At 37.8% G+C, this 25,324-nt stretch overlaps 1 protein-coding gene across 7 annotated transcripts in view; it reads right to left on the bottom strand.

The window, feature by feature from the left end:
• Nucleotides 1–25,324, bottom strand: part of LOC135116190 (uncharacterized) — a 108,386-nt gene that overhangs the window by 5,555 nt on the left and 77,507 nt on the right. For all 7 annotated transcript variants that reach the window (XM_064033510.1, XM_064033508.1, XM_064033507.1 and 4 more), the window contains 4 exons: nt 22,867–22,962; nt 21,692–21,811; nt 14,601–14,790; nt 5,450–5,547 (listed from right to left, as the gene is read on the bottom strand). In XM_064033510.1, the coding sequence (XP_063889580.1) occupies nt 5,450–5,547; nt 14,601–14,790; nt 21,692–21,811; nt 22,867–22,962 (504 nt within the window). The remainder of the gene's footprint in view (nt 1–5,449; nt 5,548–14,600; nt 14,791–21,691; nt 21,812–22,866; nt 22,963–25,324) is intronic.

A 25,324-nucleotide genomic window follows, 5' to 3' on the forward strand; every position in this document is an offset into this window, starting at 1 on the left:
GTAGTTTGGAAGTCAAAGCTTTGTGCCAGACTCTATCAAAAGCTTTTGACATATCCAAGGCAACAGCAAAAGTTTCACCAAAATCTCTAAAAGAGGATGACTAAGACTCAGTAAGGAAAGCCAGAAGATCACCAGTAGAGCGGCCCTGACGGAACCCATACTGGCGATCAGATAGAAGATAGTGAAGTGATAGATGTTTAAGAATCTTCCTGTTGAGGATAGATTAAAAACTTTAAATAGGCAGGAAATTAAAGCAACAGGATGGTAGTTTGAGAGTTTGGAATGGTCATCCCTTTTTAGGTACAGGCTGAATGTAGGCAAACTTCCAGCAAGAAGGAAAGGTAGATGTTGACAGACAGAGATGAAAGAGTTTGATTAGGCAAGGTGCAAGCATGGAGGCACAGTTTTGGAGAACAATAGGAGGGACCCCATCAGGTCCACAAGTCTTCCGAGGGTTTAGGCCAGCGAGGGCATGGAAAACATCATTGTGAAGAATTTTAATAACTAGCATGAAGTAGTCAGTGGAGGAGAGGGAGGAACAAGCCCTGAATCGTCCAAGGTAGAATTTCTAGCAAAGGTCTGAGTGAAGAGTTCAGCTTTAGAGATAGATGTGATAGCAGTGGTGCCAACTGATTGAAATAAAGTAGGGAAAGAAGAAGAAGCAAAGTTATTGGAGATATTTTGGCTAGATGCCAGAAGTCATGAGGGGAGTTAGATCTTGAAAGATTTTGACACTGTTAACGAAGTAGTTTTTGACTAGTTGGAGAACAGACTTGGCATGGTTCCGGGAAGAAATATAAAGTGCATGAGATTCTGGTGATGGAAGGCTCAAGTACCTTTTGTGGGCCACCTCTCTATCATGTATAGTACGAGAAGAAGCAGTATTAAACAAAGGTTTGGAAGGTTTAGGTCGAGAAAAAGAGTAAGGAATGTAGACCTCCATGTGAGACACTATCACCTCTGTTATGCACTTGGCACACAAAGATGGGTCTCTGACATGGAAGCAGTAGTCATTCCATGGAAAATCAGGAAAATACCTCCTCAGGTCCCCCCAACTAGCAGAGGCAAAACGCCAGAGGCACCTTTGCTTAGGGGGATCCTGAGGAGGGATTTGAGCGATAGGACAAGATACAGATACGAGATTGTGATCGGAGGAGCCCAACAGAGAAGAGAGGATGACAGCATAAGCAGAAGGATTAGAGGTCAGGAAAGGTCAAGAATGTTGGGTGTATCTCAAAGATGGCCAGGAATAAGAGTAAGGTGTTGCACCAATTGCTCTAGATTGTGAAGGATAGCAAAGTTGAAGACTAGTTCACCAGGATGGTCAGTGAAGGGGGAGGAAAGCTAATGCTAGTGGTGAACACTGAAGTCTCCAAGAATAGAGATCTCTGCAAAAGGGAAGAGAGTCAGAATGTGCTCCACTTTGGAAGTTAAGTAATCAAAAAATTTCTTATAGTCAGAAGAGTTAGGTGAGAGGTATAGGGCACAGGTAAATTTAGTTACAGAGTGACTCTGCAGTTGTAGCCAGATGGTGGAAAATTCAAAGATTCAAGAGTGTGGGCACGAGAGCAGGTTAAGTCATTGCGCACATTAACGCAACATTCAGCTTTGGATTGAAAATGAGGATAGAGAAAATAGGAAGGAACAAAAAAGGGGCTACTGTCAGTTGCTTCAGACACCTGAGTTTCAGTGAGGTTTAAAATAGGAAGGGTGGTGTTCTACAGATTAAAAATTAGATCTTAGACCACGGATGTTGCAGAATTTAATGAAGAAAAAGTTGAGGGGGGTGTCAAGGCACTTAGGGTCGTTGTCAGAAGGGCAGTCTGACTGGGAGACATTTGTGGTCCCTTCCCCAGATGGGGACTACGAGGCTGGTGTAGGAGTCGCCATGATAATTTTTAAATTTTGAGTGAAGGTTGTGTGTTTTATTTGGTGCTTGTAATTTTGTGTAGAGGAAGAGAGTTGTCTTTAGAGAGCAGTCTGTGACTGCCCCTTTGTGTTGTGAGACACAAAGGGAAATGTTCAGTGAGGTCACAGCTGGGTTTAATGATAAGTTCACAGCACCCCCTTATCCTGTGCTTTAGACCTCACTGGGAGTAATTATAGTTTCAGCAGGTGCCTACTGCCTCCTCCTCATGAAATATCACTAAAGGTCCTTGGGAACCTCTTGCAGTCAATTTCAAGGTTGTATGGCAAACTTCATATAAATAGGCTAAGGCTAGGTTAGAGAATGAAATTCATTTTGTAGGGAGGCAGACTTAAGTTTAAGGTAAGCACCCACCAGTGCACAGGCCTGAGCCATATTTAGGTACTTAGCTGGAATCCTGGGTGGAATGTGTACTTGGAGTAGGCTAAATGAGAGTGGAGTAGCTGTTCTGTGTAGTAGCTGGGGTGTGAATGATCACTCCAAGTGTAGCTAACTGCACCACATTCGGAGCAGGCTCATAAAGGCTTGGGGCTAGGAGTTGGAACTGTGGTCCCAGATCCTGGTTCATCCACTTATTAAGGTGGAGAACTGTTAAACTTAAATTAACAACCATCACCATTAAATTACTACCCTGCTGGAATATATATACATACAACAGTTGGGAGGTTTAGCCTTTGCAACTGTTCCTCCTGGTGCTGCTTTGTCTGTGGTATATATGCTATGCTCTCTTGTTTTTCTCAAATATTACTTAAGTTTTTTGTTCTTTTTCTCATTTCTTCTGCAAACTGTAGTGTATTTTTATTGTTCCAGATGTTACTGTTGTCAAAAAGGATCTCATGAATATAATCCCATCTTCATTTTTTTACAGTCTTTATAATTCATCTCTTCCCTTATTTTTTTATATCAGTCCATTCCCTTCTCTTGAATGTAGACCAAGTATGAATGCTTGAATGGAAAGGTGAGCTCAAGGACCTCAACATTCATTTATTTATTTTATTAATTAATTTAATTAATTAATTTATTTAATTTATTTAATTAATTAATTTATTTATTTATTTTTATTTTTTCTTCTCATCAGCTTCAATCAGCTCATTAAGTTTGGTGTATCTAAGATGATGGATATATTTTGTGTTGCATGGAAAATAAACTGCAATGGAGACTGCCTGGTAAGATTTGTATAGAGTGAACAATAAGGATTATTCCACTCCTAAAATGAGAAAAATAAGGGAATGTGACAACATACAGTTGTTATAACACACAATTGCAATAACACACTGAAATTTTAATAAATATTTAATCAGAATAACAAACCAAAACTGGCATAACAGACTCACCATTCGTGCGAGCACTGGAATTTTACTAAATATTTAATCAGAATAATGAACCAAAACTGGCAAGATGAACTTGCCATTTGTGTGAGCACTGAAATTTTAATTAAAAATTTAATCAATAACAAGCACTGAAATTTTGACAAATTTGCCATACATGCGAGCACTGAAATTTTAATAAAAATTTAATCAGAATAACAAGCACTGAAATTTTGCTTAAAATTTAATCAGAATAACAAACTAAAAATTGTAATACTAACTCATCAGCTGTGTGAGGTGCTGCTCATCTATCCCTCACCTATCCCTTCCTCCCATTTTTCCATTCCTTTACCTTCTTTCTTCTTGTCTCAAACCTCCTTCCTTGTCACCTCCCCTCCCTCTTATCTGTCAGAGGTAAAGAACAAGGGAGTGATACCACACTCCCTCATTCATTTTGTCATTTTCATTTCATCATTCCTCACTCATATTTGTAATTCAATTTTCATTATCAATCAGTCTTATTCATTTAGCAATTCTTAGGGTTGTTCTTACTTTCAGAGAGAGAGAGAGAGAGAGAGAGAGAGAGAGAGAGAGAGAGAGAGAGAGAGAGAGAGAGAGAGAGAGAGAGAGAGATAGGGGGGGGGATGGCATGGAAAAGAGAGAAAGCTCTGACTTACAGGAGAGGGTGGTTGTAAAATGGCAGATCCCATATTAAACAGGTCATGTTCTTGTAACTCCTCCCTTATTTATTGACCAATTTCTTTAATTAAAAAGCATTTTAATCAGGAAGGATAGTAAATTAAGGTCTACTATTGTTTTTCTTATACAATAGTAAAAAATATTTTTAAAGTTTGATGAAAAATACAAAAAAAATTGTCATTCAAATATTTGACAAAAATTGAAATCAACTTCAAACAATAATTTTAATGGACATTATTTGTTTCTCATACTTTTATAAACTGCAATAGGACATATTTGTATAACAGGAACTGCAGAGATATTTTTTATGATGCCAAAACTGCCATTTTGAGAAATCAAGCCATAAAGTTGAAGGAGTTGGTGTACTTTGCCTATTGCAGCTAGGGAGTTGAAATTCACATATATTCATCTGGATATGTGGAAAAAAGCAGCGATATTATCCTTTAGTTACTCTGATTGGTTTTGTATGTAGGCCTAAAGTGAATCATGATTTGATGCTTGATTTCACACAAATTTTATTATATTTCATCATATTTCATAGTAAAAACCAGTGTTCCACCATTTAAAATCAATAAAATATTAATGCAAAGGATATCTGATGCAGATACATTGATTATTTGTTGGATTTACGAAGAAAATATATATTTTTATTCGTGAATATAGATTTCAGGAAATATTACTTATAGCTAAAGTTCTCATTAGAAGCATAGATTTTCATTTGATTTTCATTTGATTTACGAAGAAAATATATATTTTTATTCGTGGATATAGATTTCAGAAAATATTACTTATAGCTAAAGTTCTCATTAGAAGCATAGATTTTCACGGAAGACTAAAGAAAAATACCTCTGAAAAAAATATGGGAAAAAATTTGATCATACCTGTATCATGGTGTGTAATTGTGCGGAAATTCATGACAGGATGCCTCATTGCATAAGGTAAAAAATTTGTATCAAAATTTGTATCTTGTATATGCCAAAAAAAAAAAAAAATTAAATAAATAAATAAATAAATGAATAAAAAAAATAAATAAATTGAAGGAAAAAAATTTTTAGGTCAACATCTTACAACTCCCCCTTGTGGGGTAGTTTACTCTAAGTATATGCGTGATACCAACAGAAGGTAAATGGGACCAATACTTGTCAAAGCAGCATGAAACTCAGGGTGGTAAGAATTTTAGGACAGGGTGTGAAACTGGGAGGGTACTGTGTATATTAGTTGCATTATCTCAAATGTTGTAGGGCAAATGTGTTCATTTTGATGTTTTTTTTTTTTTTTTTATTGTGGAATTTCTATATTATTTTCTGGTCCCCTGGAACCAATAAATTTTTTTCCAAAGGTTCTTCAGCTGCCATAACGCACATTTGCCATAACAAACACTACACTGGGACGAATCATGTTTGTTGTCAAGTACCCTACTGTATAAAGATGGGTGTAAAAACTTGCACTTCTGAAACTGCTCATATTGAAATGCACAATCTCATCATCTCAAGCCTTCACATTTACACTGCCTCACCTGGTCTAGAAAATAAAGAGTTGAGTCATCCTCAATGGACCGTTTGCCAACAAAAGTGGTAGAATTGGTGGCTGCAGCAACTGCCAACACTGCTAGACCTACAAAGAAACACTGGTTAATGGTTAGGAATAGGTAGGATAGGAAATTATACCTTAATTCTCTCTCTCTCTCTCTCTCTCTCTCTCTCTCTCTCTCTCTCTCTCTCTCTCTCTCTCTCTCTCTCTCTCTCTCTCTCTCTCTCTCTCTCTCTCTCTCTAATAGCAAGGGAGCTGAACAGAGGCAATTACAATTCTGTAATTACCCTAGATGGCATTGCCAAAGACATGATCAGTTGGTAGATCTATAATAGATTTTCAAACCAAATCACTGCTCACCTGTCCTCCAAAAACTAGAAATACACACTGGTGCCTGCCTAACAAGCTGAGGGGAGGCTAAAGCTGGTAACAAAGAGGTCATTGGGCTCATGATACATTAGACCATATGAATTGTTTGGAACTATATGCCTTATTATATTGGGCTTAAAATTTTTTTTGTAAGCATTGCAAACACACTCACATCCACCTTCACTTTGTTAACACCACTGTTATTGCCTTTATAGACTAGCACCACAAAGTAATAACAGAACAAATTTTGGATTGGGCCCAGTCAAGAGGAATTACCGTATCAGCGGAATACATCAAAAGGCTCAACAGTGTTGAGGCAGGTTGAGAACACAAATGCTGAATGGATATTGAAGCCTTTATTTCCAAAGTGTTCTGTAAAATTTTCAGTGTCTTTGGCAGGACATTGAAAAAAAAATAAATAAAATCAGGAAGAAAGGGGCAATGTTATCTACTGATTTTGATCAACCAAGGTGTGATTTCCAAAGGCATTCTTCCCAAGTCTTTCCAAAAGACCTGTCTCACATACAATGATGGGCCCTAAGGTTAATGTTAACAGCCATAATCCTCTTGGACAAAATCTTTGATGGCTGAATTCCTGCTTCAGTCATGGAGAAAGGATACATAACTCCAGTATGGGTCACATATCAAACGATGGATGTCAGTTTGTATCTGCTGGAAAGTTGATCCATTTTAGCCCCCCAAAACTTTTTGTTATATTTCTTGTTGCAAGAGTTTAAAATAGAGAGAGGATTGGGTTGCAGTACCAAGAATGCCATGCAGTCAGCTATTTCAGCCACAGTCAATGTTGATGAGAAACCTGCACAACAGCACCCATTAGTTAAGCAGATTTACGGGCAGTGTTTCAGGAAAAACCATTCTCTCTCTCTCTCTCTCTCTCTCTCTCTCTCTCTCTCTCTCTCTCTCTCTCTCTCTCTCTCTCTCTCTCTCTCTCTCTCTCTCTCTCTCTCTCTCTCTCTCTCTCGATACTTCACCGGCTGGGATCCAGAGTTAATTTTTTGTTTGGTCCTAGACTAAAGTAATCCAGGACCAATAAAAAAATTTGTCAATAATTCAGATGGTAAGAAAATGTAATTTTGAAAATAAAATGCATTTTTTTAAGAACTTACCTATATCATATACATTGCATATACAAGGCCAAATATCAGGGAAAGTAGCATAACCACAGATAAGGAAGGACCTGATGCACCCCTGTGACTTACCACCACAGGTGGAGACTTGATGAGGAGGTGGGGCCTGCATACACATTAAGGAGAGTAACAATCAATCTATCTGGACAGGAACCTAGGAGGTCAAGACACCAATCTGACCCCAGCAATGACAGGCCCCAAGGAATGACATGTCATATGTCCTCAAGTAGTGGTCAGCAAACACCAAACTGATCCTGCACGTTGCCAGCTCCAAAATCATCAAGAGACTGATTCTCATGCCAATTAAAAAATGTGGCAACACTGTGTGGTGTGATTTTAAAGAATGGAAGGTCCTCCTTGGCCAAAGTGGGGTAGGATGTCTTGATGGTCTCCCCTATGAAGAAAGACACATTGTTCTTAGACACGGGATGAGTCCTGAAGGGCACCAAACCAAGTGTTCCTGGATCTGGAGTGGAGGTATTGTATAGCTTTCAGATAGTGCTTCAGTGCTCAAACTGGACAACACAAACTGGACAGCAAAGTTTTTCCTCTTCGTCCCCAATAAGCTTAAAAAGATTCTTCAGAAGAAACTCCCAAGGCAAAGGATTGAAGAGGGGACTCTGTTACCAAGGAACTCCGGTAGGTGAGCCAATAGGGAATTACCTCACTGAAAGGCTACCTTAGAGGAGACAGCCTGAAGCTCTCTCATGCATTTGGCAGTTGCTAAGGCAACAAGGAATAGTTTCTTTTGGTGAGGTTCCATAAGCAAGCCACAAACTGAGGTTCAAAGAGCAGACCACAGAGAGCCCCAAGGACAATGTCAAGGTTCCATTATGGCACTTGGAGTAGTTCCCTCAGAACCTCTATGTGGAAGAAGTGAATTAGATCATGCAGATCTTGGTTGGAGTCGACGTCCAGGTCTTTGCGACAGAAGACATTGATGAGCATGTAATGGTAGTCTTTGATGGTTGACAAGGACAGAGACTTGATGTCTCGAAGATATAGCAGGAAATCAGCAATCCTGGGAATGGACAGTCTTGAAAGAGATCTGACCTCCTGCTTACACCACCATTGGTAGATGTAAGAGGATCATTGGCCAAAGGCAACAAAAAAGAAAAAGCCGTCTAAATGCTAGCTCCCAAAGTGACATCAGGTAGAATGGTCCAGTAACAGTTGATAAGTGTCTTGAAACTTCATGCTTGAAAGAGTTCAAGTCATAGGAAGGAGGAAATATAGATGCAGGAAGGGAGCTCCAGAGTTTACCAGAGAAAGGGATGAACAATTGAGAATACTGGTCAACTCTTGCATTAGGGAGGTTGACAAAATAGGCATGAAAGGAAAATGTTTTGTGCAGCAAGCAATAGAATGGTCGGAATCTTCCTGTTGAGAATAGATTAAAAAAATTTAGAGAGGCAGGAAATTAAAGCAATAGGACAGTAGTTTGAATTATTAGAATGGTCACCCTTTTTAGGAACAGGCTGAATGTAGGCAAACTTCCAGCAAGAAGGAAAGCTAGATGTTGACAGACAAGAGTTGGATGAGTTTGACTAGGCAAGGCACAGTTTTAAAGAATAATAGGGGGTAACCTCATGTCCATAAGCTTTATGAGGGTTAAACCAGCGAGAACATGGAAAACATCACTGAAGGATCTTAACGGGTAGCATGAAGTAGTCAGATGGTGGAGGAGAGGGAAGAACAAGCTCTGAATCATCAAAGGTAGAGCCTTTAGCAAAGGTTCGAGCAAAAAGTTCAGCTTTAGAAATGGATGAGATGGCAGTGGTGGGAAAGATGAAGCAAAGTTATTGGAGACGTTTTTGGCTAGGTGCCAGAAATCACAAGGAGAGTTGGATCTTGAAAGATTTTGACACTCTATTAATGAAGGAGTTTTTGGTTTGTTGGAGAACAGACTAGGCATGATTTCTGGCAGAAATATTAAGTGCATGAGATTCAGGCTCAAGTATCCTTTATGGGCCACTTTATCATGTGTAGCATGAGAACAGGCTGTACCAAGGTTTGGAAGATTTAGGTCATGAGAAAAGTGAGGAATGTACGCCTCCATGCCAGAAACTGTCACTTCTATTATGCGTTCAGCACACAGACAGGTCTCTGACATGGAAGCAGTAGTCATTCTAAGGAAAATCAGAATAATACCTCCTCAGGTCCCCCTCCCAATTAGCAGAGGCAAAACACCAGAGGCACCTCCACTTTGGGATATCCTGAGGAGGGATTGGAGTGATAGGACAAGATACAGATATGTGGTTCTGATTGGAGAAGCCCAACAGAGATAGGGTGACAGCATAAGCAGAAGGATCAGAGGTAAAGAAAAGGTTAAGAATGTTGGGCATATCTCCAAGATGGTCAGAAATGCAAGTAGAGTATTGCACCAGTTGCTCGTAAGTTTTGGAGGATAGCAGAGTTCACCAGGATGGTCAGTGAAGGGAGAAGAAAGCCAAAGCTGGTGGTGAATATTGAAGTCTCCAAGAATGGAGATCTCTGCAAAAGGGAAGAGATTCAGGATGTGCTCCACTTTGGAAGTTAAGTAGTCAAAGAATATTTTATAGTGAGAGGTATATAGCACACACAAATTTAGTTTGAGAGTGACTTTGTAGTCATAGCCAGATGGTGGGAAATTCAGAAGGTTTAAGAGCATGGGCATGAGAGCAGGTTAAGTCTTTGCACACATAGATGCAACATACAGCTTTGGACTGAAAATGAGGATAGGGAAAAGTAGGAGGGAACAGAAAAGGCCTGTTGTCAGTTGCCTCAGACACATATGTTTTGGTGAGAAAAGAACATGAGGTTTAGTAGAGGAGAGGTGGTGTTCTACAGATTGAAGATTATTTGTGTTCACTGGCACATTAGATGGACTTTTTTCTTTAAAAAAAAAAGTAATAATTACTGTGTCTAATGCGGCTGTAGTATAGATATTTACGCCTGTAAGCCTAGTCCTATAGGTGTGGAGTTGAAGCAGTAATACACTAAGCACAAATAGTTACTAATAATATTACTACTAATAAAATCTCTCTCTCTCTCTCTCTCTCTCTCTCTCTCTCTCTCTCTCTCTCTCTCTCTCTCTCTCTCTCTCTCTCTCTCTCTCTCTCTCTCTCTCTCTCTCTCTCTCTCTCTCTCTTTCTCTCACATGCATGACAGTGTTGTGGCTAACATAAAGAATTTGTATGTTCAGGTATGTTAATTCTACACAGGTAGTAAAATACATATTGTGTGCAGTGAGATAACGTGATATAAATGAAAGAAGTAGTAAGAATGAATGAGAAAAGAATAATGAATGAGTAATGAGAAGAGAGATGGTTGGAGACAAGACTTAGGTGTGTCCTGGACACAGAGCTACTGAGCCTGAAGCTTCTAGAATGATATTTATTCAAGCAGTCACTCATATTCCCCACATAAATTTCCTTACTTCCCCTTGCCCATTCAATCTGAATCTCACCCAGTATTTAGTAGAAAAGATGACCATAAAGTAATCAGTATTTATCTAGCCCCCCTAGCTTAATCAGTAGAATTTTTAGAAGTAAAGTGTTTAGTTCATGCGCAGGAGCAGATTGTGGGCAGGTGTATGTATGTGTGTTGTCCCACCCCCTATTCCTTGTACACCCTCCTTCCCTGTAGCAGCAGAGGGAGAGTGTTGGGTGCACTTTCCCACAGTCAGTCACTACCTAGCACTTAAATGGAGCAGATGTACTGAGATGAGCTCTAATATTTGACAGAGAATAAGGCAGATAAGAATTAGTCTGGTCAGTTGCCTTAAGGGGATAAGTCAGTCATTACCAGCCATATGCTTTGGCCTACTTATATAGAATAGGAGTTTCCATAGTAATCTGCCAGAAAGGGTAGTTGTGCACAACATTCACTATACTCCTCGGCTGCGTATGTGTGCAGGCCGAGTTCGTGCAGTGAGCGGTGAATGACCCTCCTGTGTGTTCATGGGAATCCACTCGTAGTAGTTATTCATGTCTTTTGTTTTGTCTTAAATGCTACTGCTGGCTGATGCAGTTCAGCCACAGAGGACTTAGGTAATTAGCTGTATAGTGAACTTTACTCCCTCCTTAGGTCCTGACAAGGCCTGCCGTCCAGGAGGCAGTAAATGACGCTACTCGGCTTAAGGTTATAACATTCTGTTGGACAGTGGGAGGACTTGTTACAGAGGGTGGATGTCCGGTGCGGTGTTATACTACAATCATCTACGTGTTATTGTATGTTATAACTGTTTTTCCTAGATGTGGTTGTCAATTCTTTCACAGCTGTCAGTGTTAAGTGTTGTTAGAGTATTTCCCTTGTCTGTAGTTTGGTAAAACAGACTGGTGACCTCAATTAGTGTGACCTGGTGTTATGACCTATTGTGAAAAGGATGCAGGAGTAACAAGGGACACAGTATACCAATATTTGAGCCCTGCACTGAGTCCACACATGAGGTGGCTCAAGAAGACTGATCCAGGTGCGGCAGCTTTGTGAAGGGGCTGGGAATTGTGGTTGCAACAATATACACTCATACCTTGGTGCCATTGACTAAGAGGGTCAACATCATCAGTCTAATGAAGTAAAATTGTCTGTAAGTACCGACACAGTGAACCCACAGTTTTTCATGGGGTTATGTTCTAAAGACACCCAAGAAGTGCTAAATCTGCATTATATTGACATTACCCCTAAAATGCCTATTTATTGATTCTTAATAATAAGAAAAAATAATACAGGTACTCAATGATGATTGATGAGATAATGAAGATGATGAAGTAGTTGTGCAGCAATATATATATATATATATATATATATATATATATATATATATATATATATATATATATATATATAGAGAGAGAGAGAGAGAGAGAGAGAGAGAGAGAGAGAGAGAGAGAGAGAGAGAGAGAGAGAGAGAGAGAGAGAGAGAGAGCATTGTATCAAGGTCACTTTTCCTCCAGATGGCATGGTTACAAAATTCAAACAATTCAAACAACACATAAAAAGGGCAAAAGCCATGGAGCAATGAGCTACATGTCTTGTTACACTTATGTGAAGAAACTGACCACCTGCAACAAGCACTCAGTTCTTGAAGCAGTGACCTCATGTTCAGGGTTGCCACAACTCCATCTGTAATGCACAGGACTCTCAAATTGAGTTGGCTGCTCCAGATTTTGTCTGCTGCTTCCAAAATCCGTTAAAGTGAGGTCCTTAGTACCAAGGTATGAGTGTATAATATACAGTATGTATTGTATACATACAATACATGCTATGTATTGTATATATACAATACATAGTATGTGTTGTATACATATTTTACTATCTGTGACCCCAATGGAATGTGCAACTCGTATACCACAAAAGTGCGAAGCTGAGGACTGTAAGAATTTAGGACTTGGCATAAAATCTGAGGATCGAGAAACTTGGATACCATGAAATTTGGGGGTATTGTATTATTTTGTTACTCTTGCTTTTGGAAATCTATTTTCTTTTTGATTACGGGTGAGGGAACAACCAGGTTTTACGGAACTACAGACAATTGGTAGGTCTGAGAAACCATTCTAAAGCTCATATGATGACCATCATGATGATACTGGTTTGTGAGATTGTAAGAGTTGATTGTAATTTCATGAATATTTAGCTGTGCCACTGAGGTATAAAATCTATCTAAATGTCTCCCTTTCCTTACTCAATGTTTTTCTGATACAGTGGTACCTCGGTATATGTCTGCTTCAGAATAAGTCCAGTTTGGTATACATCCTGTTTGGACATGAAAAAATTTGCTTGGTATACAACCTTTGTTTGGAATACGAATCGTGTGTTAGAACTTGTATGGGTCAAAATGAGTGATGACACCATGTGCTACCTTCGTTTACCATTTACCATTACCTTCGTCTCATTTGAGACAAAGTCATGACTGCCCATGAACAGTGTTGTCAGGTTGGTGAGCCTCAACCAGGTCCAAGTAGGGAAAAGAGACAGAAAAGAGAAATATAAAGAACACCAGAATTTTTGAATCACGAAGTTTTACTAGAAGGGAACTCTCCTTCCAAACGATATCTTCTCATCCCCTCTCAGCATCATCCTAGTAGGCACTCTTCTTAGCAAGTTAAGGTGAGGCTAAATTTTCATTTATTTCATCTAATTGCTTTTGTATTTACCGTATTTGATAGCATATAAGATCCATTCATAAAAATGGCTCAAAAAATCACCCTGCGTCTTATTTGCGAATGTGAGGCCCCCCGTAGATTTAATTTTGAAATTTCCCTCACCCATACACCCGAAGATTTACACCACCATATTATAGGCAAGGGTGTATATCATATTTTTCAACCATAATATGATGTAAGGAAATGTTGAAAATGAAAATGCAGGCCTGTTCAGTGATGCGCCAAATGTGTTGTTGACATCTTGGCAGCTGGGATATGTTTTTTGCATCGCCTCTGTGACCAGGCCACTACCTCTGTTTCATTACTGCAATCATGATTGCAGGATATTTTTACTATTGTGAGTGCTTGCTTTCTATTATTTGTGTCAAATGGTGTAACCATTAGAAATGCTACAAATGATGTGATCTACAACTTGAGCGTGATAGTAAGTGCTATGGGTGTATTGTATTAAACAGCACTAGAATTGTATGCATTTTAGTATTAAGCAATGTGTAAATAATTTTATACAACCCCATCAATCTACTGTATAATATGCCAATAACAATAGAATTTTTTTCATAGGAATGAATCAATCATTTTCCCTTTATTTCTTATGGGAAAAGTTTGTTTGGTATGAGTCCTAGGATCTGAAAGAGATTAAGGACGTATACCGAGGTACCACTGTATTTAAGTTTACAAGCTCACAATTTAGTCATTGCTTCCTCAAATTCACAAACTGGCAGCCATTGGCACCTCATTTAATACCTCAGTGATATATGGTTAAATGCTCATGAAATTATGATCAACTAGCATGGATAAGTGCACACTTAATCTTACAGTTATACAATAGTATTAACAAATACCACTGTAATGCCGTTTACTCACAGCTATTAACTTCTCCTCCTGATGGAAGCCAGAGTCAAGGCTGGTCAGTTCTGGCCATTCGCTCAAACAAACCATCCCCTCTGTCTCCCCACATACCTTGATGATGTTTGAAACAACTTAAACAGCCATGTATATTGGAAGGGCAGAGAGGGTGGCTTGTTCAGGCAACTGTTCACAACTGACTGGCCTTGACTCTGGCTTCTAAGTAGGGGAGAAAAAAGTAGGTGCAAGTGTACAAGATTAGGAGATAGTTATTATAGAAATTATTTTCTCCCTTAAAGGTACACCTCCAAGACACCAATGATACAACTATAATTATTAATGATATCAATCATCATCATCATCAATAGGGAACATTATTTTAACAATTGGGGCAATGAGTTTTTTTTTTTTTTTTTTTTTTTTTTTTTTTTGATCTTTGGATAAATTACTAAAGGTAAAATAAAAGGAAACAAAAATTAATATAATTGTGTTCCACATAACCATATTGCACTGTGGATGCTTCAGATCTTTAATAACTTCAAGTTTTTACACTTACTTGCAGATTTCATCTGACAGCATGAGAGAGATGTCAATGTCACCAGCAGTTCAATAGCTCCCTTTAGAAACTCACCAATAGCTGTGATGGCACCAACACCTGCCACTACAGGCAGGGCTTCACTGTCAACTGTGCGGCTGATGTAGTTGTTCATAGTATCCAGGTGGAGACTCTCTGAGATGGCATTCACTCTCTTGTTGATCTGCAGCCGCTCAGACAAACGGTGGCCTGCATCCATCATGGGCTTCAACACTGGAGAGGCTGCCTGCAGAAATGTAAAACAGGCTTACCAATAGTTAAGCACAGCAACTTTTCCAACACACACACACACACACACAATCAATTGACCTTGAAGAAAACTAATACAATGTATGGACAAGAAACAGAAATGTCAAGAAAGAAGGTGGTGTGTTATTACTGATAAAGAAAGAACTGCAAGTGGATAACGTAATTTATGGTGGAGGAGGAGATGAGGGGTTGAAAGTAAGAGTGAGACAAAATGGAGGCAGAAGGAGAGATTTTGCTGTAGCTTATGTACCCCCTAAAACAAACTCATGAATGAGAGATGTTTATGAACAGATAATTAACAGTACTATTAAATGCATGAAGAGACTGGTTATTAACAGTGAGAACACAATACTTATGAGCCTTCAATTGCAAAGAGGTATCATGGGAAAATTGGTCAAATGAAGAGAGTGAATTGTCATGGGGAAATATATTACTACAATTGGTTATGGACAACATTCTTATGCAGTGGATGAAAGACTCTACAAGACTCCAGGGAAATGAAGAGCCTGCAAGACTGGATCTGGTATTTACCAAGGAGCCTGAAATTGTGAAAGATATGACTTACCAAAGCCCATTAGAAGAAAGTGATCATGTGTTAACTGAGTTCAAGCTGAGGGTTGAAGGCATAGAGGAAGAAGACCAGAAAGAAGGGACACTAAACTTCAGTCAAACAAACTTTGTGGAGCTAAGAAAATATTTTGAAAGAGCTGATTAGACAGATTTCCACGATACCAGAGACAGAAGATGTATACTAGGGGTATATGAGGAGGGTATAAGAAAATGTGCCAATGAAACGGGCAAGAAAACAGGCAAGACAAGTGTGGTTCAACAGAAGATGTGAACAAGCAAAAGCTGAAAGAGATAAGGCATGGAACAGATGGAGAAAAGTAGAAGACACATTCATTGGGTAATTTATGAAGATAAAAGGAATGCATATGGCAACATTCGTAAAAACGAAAGAATAAATTATGAGAAAGATATTGTTGAGAATGTAAGGACCAACCCAAATTGTTCTATGGATTTGTAAACAGCAAACTGAAAAAAAAAGGGAATAAGTAAATTGAAGAGAAATGGTGTGATTTACGAAGATGCAGAACAGATAGCTGAAATAATGAACAACTGTTTCCAGTCAGTCTTCACGAGTGAAAGTGAATTTGCAGAACAAAGGACAGACACAGAAGGGATTGGGATGCACAATATGGAAGTGTCTGTGAAAGAGGTAAAAAAGAATGGAAAAACTGGACAAAAGAAAAAGCTATGGGGCCAGATGGAGTGTCAAACTGGATACTGAAAGAATGTAGTGGACAGTTAGCTGACAAAATCCATGCTGTTCTTATGAGCTCCTTTGAAGAGGGTATAGTTCCCATTGACTGGAAAAAGGCAGGCACTGTGCCAACATTTAAAAGTGGAAATGATGGAGATCCATTAAATTACAGACCAGTGTCCCTAACCAGTGTGGTTGCTAAGACAGGTGAAAAGATTATAAAAAGGAAGGTGGATGAAGTATCTAGAAGATAACATTGACAAGCAAATAATTTGGCTTTAGAGAAGGAAGATCCTGTACTACAAACCTTATAAGTTTCTACTCGAGAGTTATAGACATTATACAAGAAAGAGACGGATGGGTAGACTGCATTTATTTGGACCTAAAAAAAAGGCACTCGACAAAGTGTCACATAAAAGATTAATGTGGAAACTAGAAGAAATAGGAGGGCTGAAAAGGGATATGTTGAGATGGTTTGAAGACTTTTTAAATAACAGACATATGAGAACTACAGTAAACAGAAAAAAAATCCTCTTGGAAATGAGTTACTAACAGTGTGCTACAGGGATCTGTGTTAGCTCCAATCATGTTTGCAATATATGTAAATGATATGGTGGAAGGAATAGAAAGTTATATGAGTTTGTTTGCTGATGATACAAAACTGTTAAAAAAAACAGAGAAAGGTGACGACTGCATGGCTCTACAGCAAGATCTGGAAAGGATACAGGATTGGTCCTATAAATGGGAAATGAAATCTAAAATAAAGAAATGCAGTGTTGTAGAATTTGGGAAAAGCATGAGAAGACCAAGAGGCATACACACAATGGGAAATGAGTGTATCAAAAAGGAAACAGAAGAAAAAGATCACGGGGTAATCATAGCGGATGGCCTGCCACCAGAAAAGCACATAAATAAAATCACAGCCAAAACTTATAACCTGTTAAGAAACATCAAAGCAGCTTTCAATTACATACAAGGAGAAATGAATAAGAAACTGATTACAACCCTAATAAGGCCAAGATTGGAGTATGCAGCCCTGGTATGGTCTCCAAACTTGAAAAAACACATAAGAAAATTAGAAAGAATTCAAAGACCAGCCTCAAAACTTCTTTCCAATTTAAGGGAACTGTCATACAAAGAGAATGAAGGCATTAAAATTGACAACTTGGAACAGAGGAGGGAAAGATGAGATTTAATAGCAGTGTATAGAGCTACAAAAGGATTAGAAAAAATTGACAATAAAGACTTGATGATTTGGGATACCAGGGTCACTAAAGGACATGGAAAGAAACTGAAAAAAGAGCTACAGCAGGAGGGATTTAAAGAATTTCAGCTTCCCACAATGGTGTCTTGATGTGTGGAATACACTGGATGCAAAAGTCATCAATGCTAAAACCCTGCATAAATTTAAGGAAGGACTAGACATTTGTAGATGTGGAGACAGGACAACATGAGCATAGCTCTCTTCCTATATGTTACAACTAGATAATTACTAGGTAATTACACACACACACACACACACACACACACACACACACACACAAGACTGGGCAGAGAGCAGAGTCTCTCTCTCTCTCTCTCTCTCTCTCTCTCTCTCTCTCTCTCTCTCTCTCTCTCTCTCTCTCTCTCTCTCTCTCTCTCTCTCTCTTTTAGGGGCAGACAGGCCCCTAAAAAAGACACCTATGTGTATCTTTACAGTATTGGTGAGTCTAATCCCCAAAGTTTTAGAATATGTTTTAAAGGACATATAAAAATCATACAAGATGTTACAGAGAAAAGACATAATTGCCACTGGTACTCAGGCACAGCCAGTCAGATGCTGACGTAGCATTGACCTTGGGCGTCACTAAACAAGCTGAACAAAAAATATGCAAAGATGGCTTTCTCAGTGGGAAAGAGATAGACTAAAGATAGGCTTCATATATTGACTTTATAGATGAATTCCAATTCTCAAAACTAGAGAAGAAAGTTAGCAAATTTGAAGAAAACCTCTTGGAACTAAACAGAGAATCAGAACAAGAGAAAAGAATGGAGCATTGATGAAAAGAACTGATTAACTAGAAAAAAAAAAAAATCAGCAAGAAGTGACTTCTACTGAATTGTCATCAAATATGAGTACAGTGAAAGGGAAAATAAAAGAAATAAGTGGAGAAATTGTCTCCCACCAAAACATGTTACGGGAAAAATCAGTGATGATGAATAATACAAGCAAATAATATTTTGTAAAAAAATGAGGCATTTAAGGAGATTTATCTTGGAAGTTAACACAGTAAAAGAAGAAATCAAAATATCTTATACTGACATGCTAAAAGGAATTAGAGAAATGGAAGGAAAACAAAAATGTACAATAAATATTAAACAGGAAATAAAGGAAGTAATCAGGGAAAGTAGTAAATTCCTCAGGGAGACACTGGACAAAACATCAGCAATGATGGAGAAAGTACTCAGAAGAAGGGGAGTAGAGTCATGATACTCACAAATAAAGGATTTATAGTGAAGAAGATCAAAATATAAATGTCTGATGATGTGGAGTTAATAGCAGCTGAAATTAATGGTAATATAATGGTAGCAACATTATATATACATACCTCCCCACACAAAACATGGAATTCAGATAAATACAAAAACTTAGCTGAAAACACACTAAAGGGTATGAAATCAGTACTGTAAAGTATGGAAGAGAAATTCAGAGGGATAATAGTAATTGGTGACTTCAGTAGCAATACAAATTGGCAGGACATGGAAGTCAAGTGTACTGGGAACTATTGGGATAATTAATGTTAATAGACTCAACTCAAGGATCTTTCCTATGGTAACACATCACATCCAGTACCAGAAAGAGAGGTCTAGATGACCTACTGTTCACAAGGCAAAAAGAAGACAATGAAAACACAGTTTATATTCCAACAATGAGAAAAATTCAGATATTGCTAGAATATGATTTTATTTTAGTATATGATATAAGTGAAAAGGAGGACTAAATTATAACCAGGGAAGCTGTGACAAATTTTTTCAAGCTAGTAAATTGGAACATGAATTAGGAGACAGACACACACACTATGAAAGATTTTAAGAAATTTATCTGAGAGTAATTACTAAATACATTCCCTGCTATAAAAGAGAGAGAGAGAGAGAGAGAGAGAGAGAGAGAGAGAGAGAGAGAGAGAGAGAGAGAGAGAGAGAGAGAGAGAGAGAGAGAGAGAGAGAGAGAGAGAGAGACACTGCTGTTAATGATAAATGCACTAAAGCCAAGGCATCCCAAGACATACACTATAGAACAGATACAGAAGATACAACAATAACCAGGCTAATGAAAGATACAAGCAGGCAAGGAACAAATATTCTAGAATCAGAAAAGAATCTAAAAAAAAGTTATGAAAGATATCACTGAAAAAAAAAAAAAAAAACTGACTAATCAAAACTCTTCTACAGCTACATAAAAAGTAAAAGCAAAGTCAAGGATAAGATACAAAATATAGCTGATGAGCGCATGAGCTATGTAAAAGAAGAAAAATTATGTGGTTTGAAAAAAAATTTTCAATCTGCATTTATGAGGGAATAGCCATTTCAGATTAGTGACAGGATACAAACTACATCATACAAACTGGAAAACATCCATCTATATTAAAAGAAAGTAATAAAGAAATTGGAAATTTTAGATAAAAGGAAGGTTGATGGACCAGATGACATATCTAGTTGGGTGTTAAAAGAATGTGCAAAGAAATAAGTCTCTATTTGGAATATTCAGAGAGTCTAAAGCAAGGCAAAATACCAACAATGTGGGAAAGGAAAATATTGTCCCTTGTGTAAAAAGGGAAATAAGCAGTGCCTATTGAATTACAGACCTGTCTCACTCACCAGCTCTTTAAGCAAAATAATAGAACATTTTATTGGAAAAAAAGCATTGGAAAAAACTTGAAATGGTGACAGAGGCAATTCAGATTTGGAAAAGGACAATCATGTGTAACAAATCTGCTAAGCTATTATGATAGAGTAGCAGAAACTATACAAAGAGAGAGAGATGGATGGGTAAACAGTATTTATTTGGGTTTCAAGAAAGCATTTGACAGAGTATCACACAAATAGATTGATATGAAAATTAGAACATCTAGGAATTAGTCAGAGAAAATTACTGGAATAGATGAAAGATTTTTGGACAGAAGAGAAATTAGAACAAAAGAAAATACTTAACTTGAAGAAAAATAGTTAGTGGAGTCCCATAAGGATCAGTGTTAGCCCAATCATGTTCTTGATATATGTCAATGATATATGTAGATGTTAGTATTAGAACAAAGACTTATATGAACATGTTTGCTAATGATAAAAATTAAATGATGAAAGCTCTTTCAGAAAGACTTCATGGGGCTCTGTGAATGGAGTAAGAAATGGTAAATGGATTTTAATGTTGATAAATGTCATGTAATAAAATGTGGCAGGAGTTCAAAGAGACTTGATTTGAATTACAAACTAGAGAACAACACAATTCAAGCATCTGAAAAGGAAAAAGACACAGGTATAATAATAAACAACAGGCTGTTACCAGAAGACCATATAAATGACAGAAAGAAACATGCATCACTTAATGGCAAATATGAGGATAGCATTCAGATACATAGTTGAGGAAATGATAAAATAATCTCAACATTTATAAGAGTAACACTCAAATATGCAGCAATAGCTTAGAATCCACACTGTGGAGGGGGGGTTGGATATTGAAAAAATGGAGAAAATGCAAAGAGCAGCTATAAAATGAGTAAGTACCAGACCCGAAAGACCTTAGCTATGAAGAAAGGCATGATAAACTAAAGCTCCCAACATTAGAGAGAGAAAAACAAGGTGACATGATCATGATGTACAAACATTTAGAAGGAAAAGAAAAGACTGCTATTACAGATTTTGTGGTGCCACAAAAAGGATACAATAAGAAATTGAACAAAAAAAGTGAAGAAGGATGTGAAAGAATATAATTTTCCTGACAGAGTAATCAATGGAATGCACTGACTGACAAAGTTGTGTGTGCAAGGAGCATTCATTGCTATAAAGACAAAAATGACAAATTATGACCTTGACTCAATCCTGTAAAAAATACAATTAGATCAGAAAAAAAAGCCAAACATTTTTTCTTCTTTTTTGTTTAATCAATAATTAGAAGTATTCTCTAGTGTACTGTAATTTATTTTATATTCAGGTCAAAATCAATTGTTTTCACAATGAGATCAAAGTTCATCTCTGAAACTTGTTGATTGTGGTATACAGTATTGCTTTATTATCATAGTTTTACAAACTGATGCATCCTTATCCTTTATAAGACAGTGTACAGTTGTGTAAACTGTCCAAAAAAGTGAAAATTGCAAAAAAAAAAAATGCTGTAAAACATTTTAAAATGCATGATTAGTCACAAATATACATATCATAAAAAATGTTATAATAATCCATGAAGACTGATATGGAGAGCTCCCAAAACAATATCTATGACTATCACACAGACACTAATAAGGTCTTTTAGCAAGTTTTCATAGGAACCTAAAATTAGTAAGACAAAATATGAGAATGGCATTTATCCACAGCAGCAGCAGCAACATTATAAAAGGTCTTTCCTTTAATTATTTCTCACCTTATAGATCCTCTGTCCCACCTTCCTGAGAGGGTCCATCACCCGGTGATAGATGGGGCGCTCAGTGCTCCCCTGGTAGTTAGAATAGGAAGACTGTACCTCAGAGCCTGCCTGGACTAGCTGCAGGAAGGAGAAGAAAAATGAGGAACAGAGTCTAAATGTGCCATCTCTACATATCATGCATAACTGAGTACATAATTCTCTTAAATCTATCCACATCCATGCAAAAGGAAAGCATAAACAGTGAGGATTGTAAGGAGTAAAGCTTTTATCATTACAGTTGCAGACTGCAAGGTTGATCCTGTTTGATAGTTAAGTCCAATCCCACCATCTCACTGACATAAAACTAATATTATCATCGTCATGATCCTTGATTCCATGTTTGCATTGATGAGACTCAGCCCTGACAACTGTTTACAAAATTGCATGGCATGGAACATCTTTTAAATAGTTCTCTGGTCCCTTTTGTCATCTTTGGTCAATGCAATTCTTGTCACCTTCCACTTAAAAGTATTTTGTTACTGAAATATTTCACAGGTCCACATTTGTTATGCCTCTTCATTTGGTAACTGGAATATTTTACAGCTTCACATTTATTATTCCTCTTCATTTAATAAATGGAATATTTCACAGCTCAGCATTTATTATTCCTCTTCTCACAATAGTATTGAACATGCACCTTATCATCCTCACTTCAGCTTGAAAACTATGGTAAGCAGGACAAGATTCTTTACCATAAGGGAATATAGAATTTACACATAATAAATACAAATGATCTTATATGTGAGAAGAAAAGCATGCTCATGATTAATAGGCTCTTTAAACTCTGTTGGCTGTAAATGGGGATTTCTGAGAAGAAGTAAGATCATGTTCATATAACAATTTGTAAAGGTTTTCTTTCAACCTTTCAGCTTTTTCCACACAGCTGGATTCAGGACTTCTGTGAATTAGGAAATCTTGCATGGTTTAGTTACCTTTTTTTGCTCTAAGCAATTAATAAGGCACATATGTTTGGAGTTTTTGTTGTGGAACAATGTCAGACATTTTCTTGGAATAATAGATATACAATGTGATTCAGTAAAGATTTTAGTAAGAAGTAATAATGATATATTTGTGTGCTTCAACAATACGAGACATAAATGTGTAGGTGAAGATGTTTGAAGTAAGAATCTTACATGTTCTCGTTTAATGTGGGCTGTTGCAGGATGACCAGTGATTTGGTTGTGAGGTACTGGCAGGGGAACGGTGAAGGTTGGGGAACCAGGGAAGGGCTGCAAAGTTAAAACAGGTTAAGTGATATAGGAAATGTTCTGCTGTGACCATCAATCAATCTACTCTGATACCTGTTTCTCAGAACTTCCACTGGTGGGAAAATTGCCACCAGAATCCACTTACACTTTTACTTTTTCTCAGGTATTCTTAATTGTCTATCCTCTCACTTTGCATTCTAAGCATCTCTCTTTATATATATATATATATATATATATATATATATATATATATATATATATATATATATATATATATATATATATATATATATATATATATATATATATAGCTTGTTTTGCAGGGAAACTCTGAAGTTTCTTTCAACTTTATTATTTTGTCAATTGCTAAATTTTGCCTCTTTCTGCAGGCATCTTCAGACTAAAAAACAATAAAAGGCTATGTAAAAATTGTATAAAATTCACATCATATGGCATTACATGGAAAATCAAAACACCAAGAATACAAACTGGATCAACAGAAAACAATAAGTATCCACGCTCACCTTACCTGTATGGCAACAAGAGAGGGACTGAAATAGTTGGACTCCTATTGCTAAGATAATGGTATCAGAACGGAGCTCCAAGACATTATATTACAATGTTTTTTTTTCCTTTTTTTTTTTTATGTAGGAGGGAAACTGGCCAAAGGCAACAAAAATCCAATAAAAAAGAGAAAAAAAAGCCCACTGAGATGCCAGTCTCAGAATAGGGTTAACTCTTGCATTAAAGAGGTGGACAGAATAGGGGTGAGAGAAAGAAGAAAGTATTGTGCAGCGAGGCTGCAGGAGGAGGGGAGGCATGTAGTTAGCAAGATCAGAAGAACAGTTAGCATGAAAATAGTGGTAGAAGACAGCTAGAGATGCAACATTGGAGAGAGAGGCTGAAGACAGTTGGTTAGAGGAGAGGAGTTCATGAGACAAAAACCTTTTGATTCCACCCTGTATAGAAGAGCGGTATAAGTGGAATCCTCCCACCCCCCTGACATGTGAGGCATACTCCATACATGGACAGATAAGGCCCTTGTACAGAGTTAGCAGCTGAGGGGGGTGAGAAAAACTGGTGGAGACGTCTCAGGACACCTAACTTCATAGAAGCTGTTTTAGCTAGAGAGGAGATGTGAAGTTTCCAGTTCAAATTATAAATAAAGGACAGACTGAGGATGTTCAGTGTAGAAGAGGGGGACAGTTGAGTGTCACTGAAAAAGAGGGGATAGTTGTCTGGAAGGTTGTGTCGAGTTGATAGATGGAGGAATTCAGTTTTTGAGGCACTGAACAATACCAAGTTTGCTTTGCCCCAATCAGAAATTTTAGAAAGATCATAAGTCAGGCATTCCGTGGCTTCCCTGCGTGAAACATTTACTTCCTGAGGGGTTGGACATCTATGAAAAGACGTGGAAAAGTGCAGGGTGGTATCATCAGCAAATAGGAGTGGATAGGACAAGAAGTTTGGTTTAGAAGCTCATTGATGAATAATAAGAAGAGGGTGGGTGACAGGACAAAACTCTGAGGAACACCACTGTTAAAAGATTTAGGAGAAGAACAGTGACTGTTTACCACAGCAGCAATAGAACGGTCAGAAAGGAAACTTGAGATAAAGTTACAGAGAGAAGGATAGAAGCCGTAGGAGGGTAGTTTGGAAATCAAAGCTTTGTCCCAGATCCTATCAAAAGCTTTTGATATATCCAAGACAACAGCAAAAGTTTCACAAAAATCTCTAAAAGAGATTCAAGTAAAATTCTGTAAGGAAAGCCGGAAGATCACCAGTAGAGCAGCCTTGACAGAACTCATATTGGTGTTCAGATAAAAGGTTGTGAATTGATAGATGTTTAAGAATCTTCCTGTTGAGGATTGATTCAAAAACTTCAGATAGGCAGGAAATTAAAGCAATAGGACAGAAGTTTGAGGGATTAGAATGGGCACCCTTTTAAGGAACAGGATGAATGTAGGCAAACTTCCAGCAAGAAGGAAAGGTAGATGTTGACAGACAGAGCTGAAAGAGTTTGACTAGGCAAGGTGCAAGCATGGAGGCACAGCTTCAGAGAACAATAGGAGGCCCTTGTACAGAGTTAGCAGCTGGGGGGGGTGAGAAAAACTGGCGGAGACGTCTCAGAACACCTAACTTCATAGAAGCTGTTTTAGCTAGAGATGAGATGTGAAGTTTCCAGTTCAGATTATAAGTAAAGGACAGACCGAGGATGTTCAGTGTAGAAGAGGGGGACAGTTGAGTGTCATTGAAGAAGAGGGGATAGTTGTTTGGAAGGTTGTGTCGAGTTGATAGATGTAGGAATTGAGTTTTTGAGGCATTGAACAATACCAAGTTTGCTCTGCCCCAATCAGAAATTTTAGAAAGATCAAAAGTCAGG

This window comes from Scylla paramamosain, chromosome 30 (assembly GCF_035594125.1).
Source record: "Scylla paramamosain isolate STU-SP2022 chromosome 30, ASM3559412v1, whole genome shotgun sequence".
Lineage (NCBI taxonomy): Eukaryota > Metazoa > Arthropoda > Malacostraca > Decapoda > Portunidae > Scylla > Scylla paramamosain.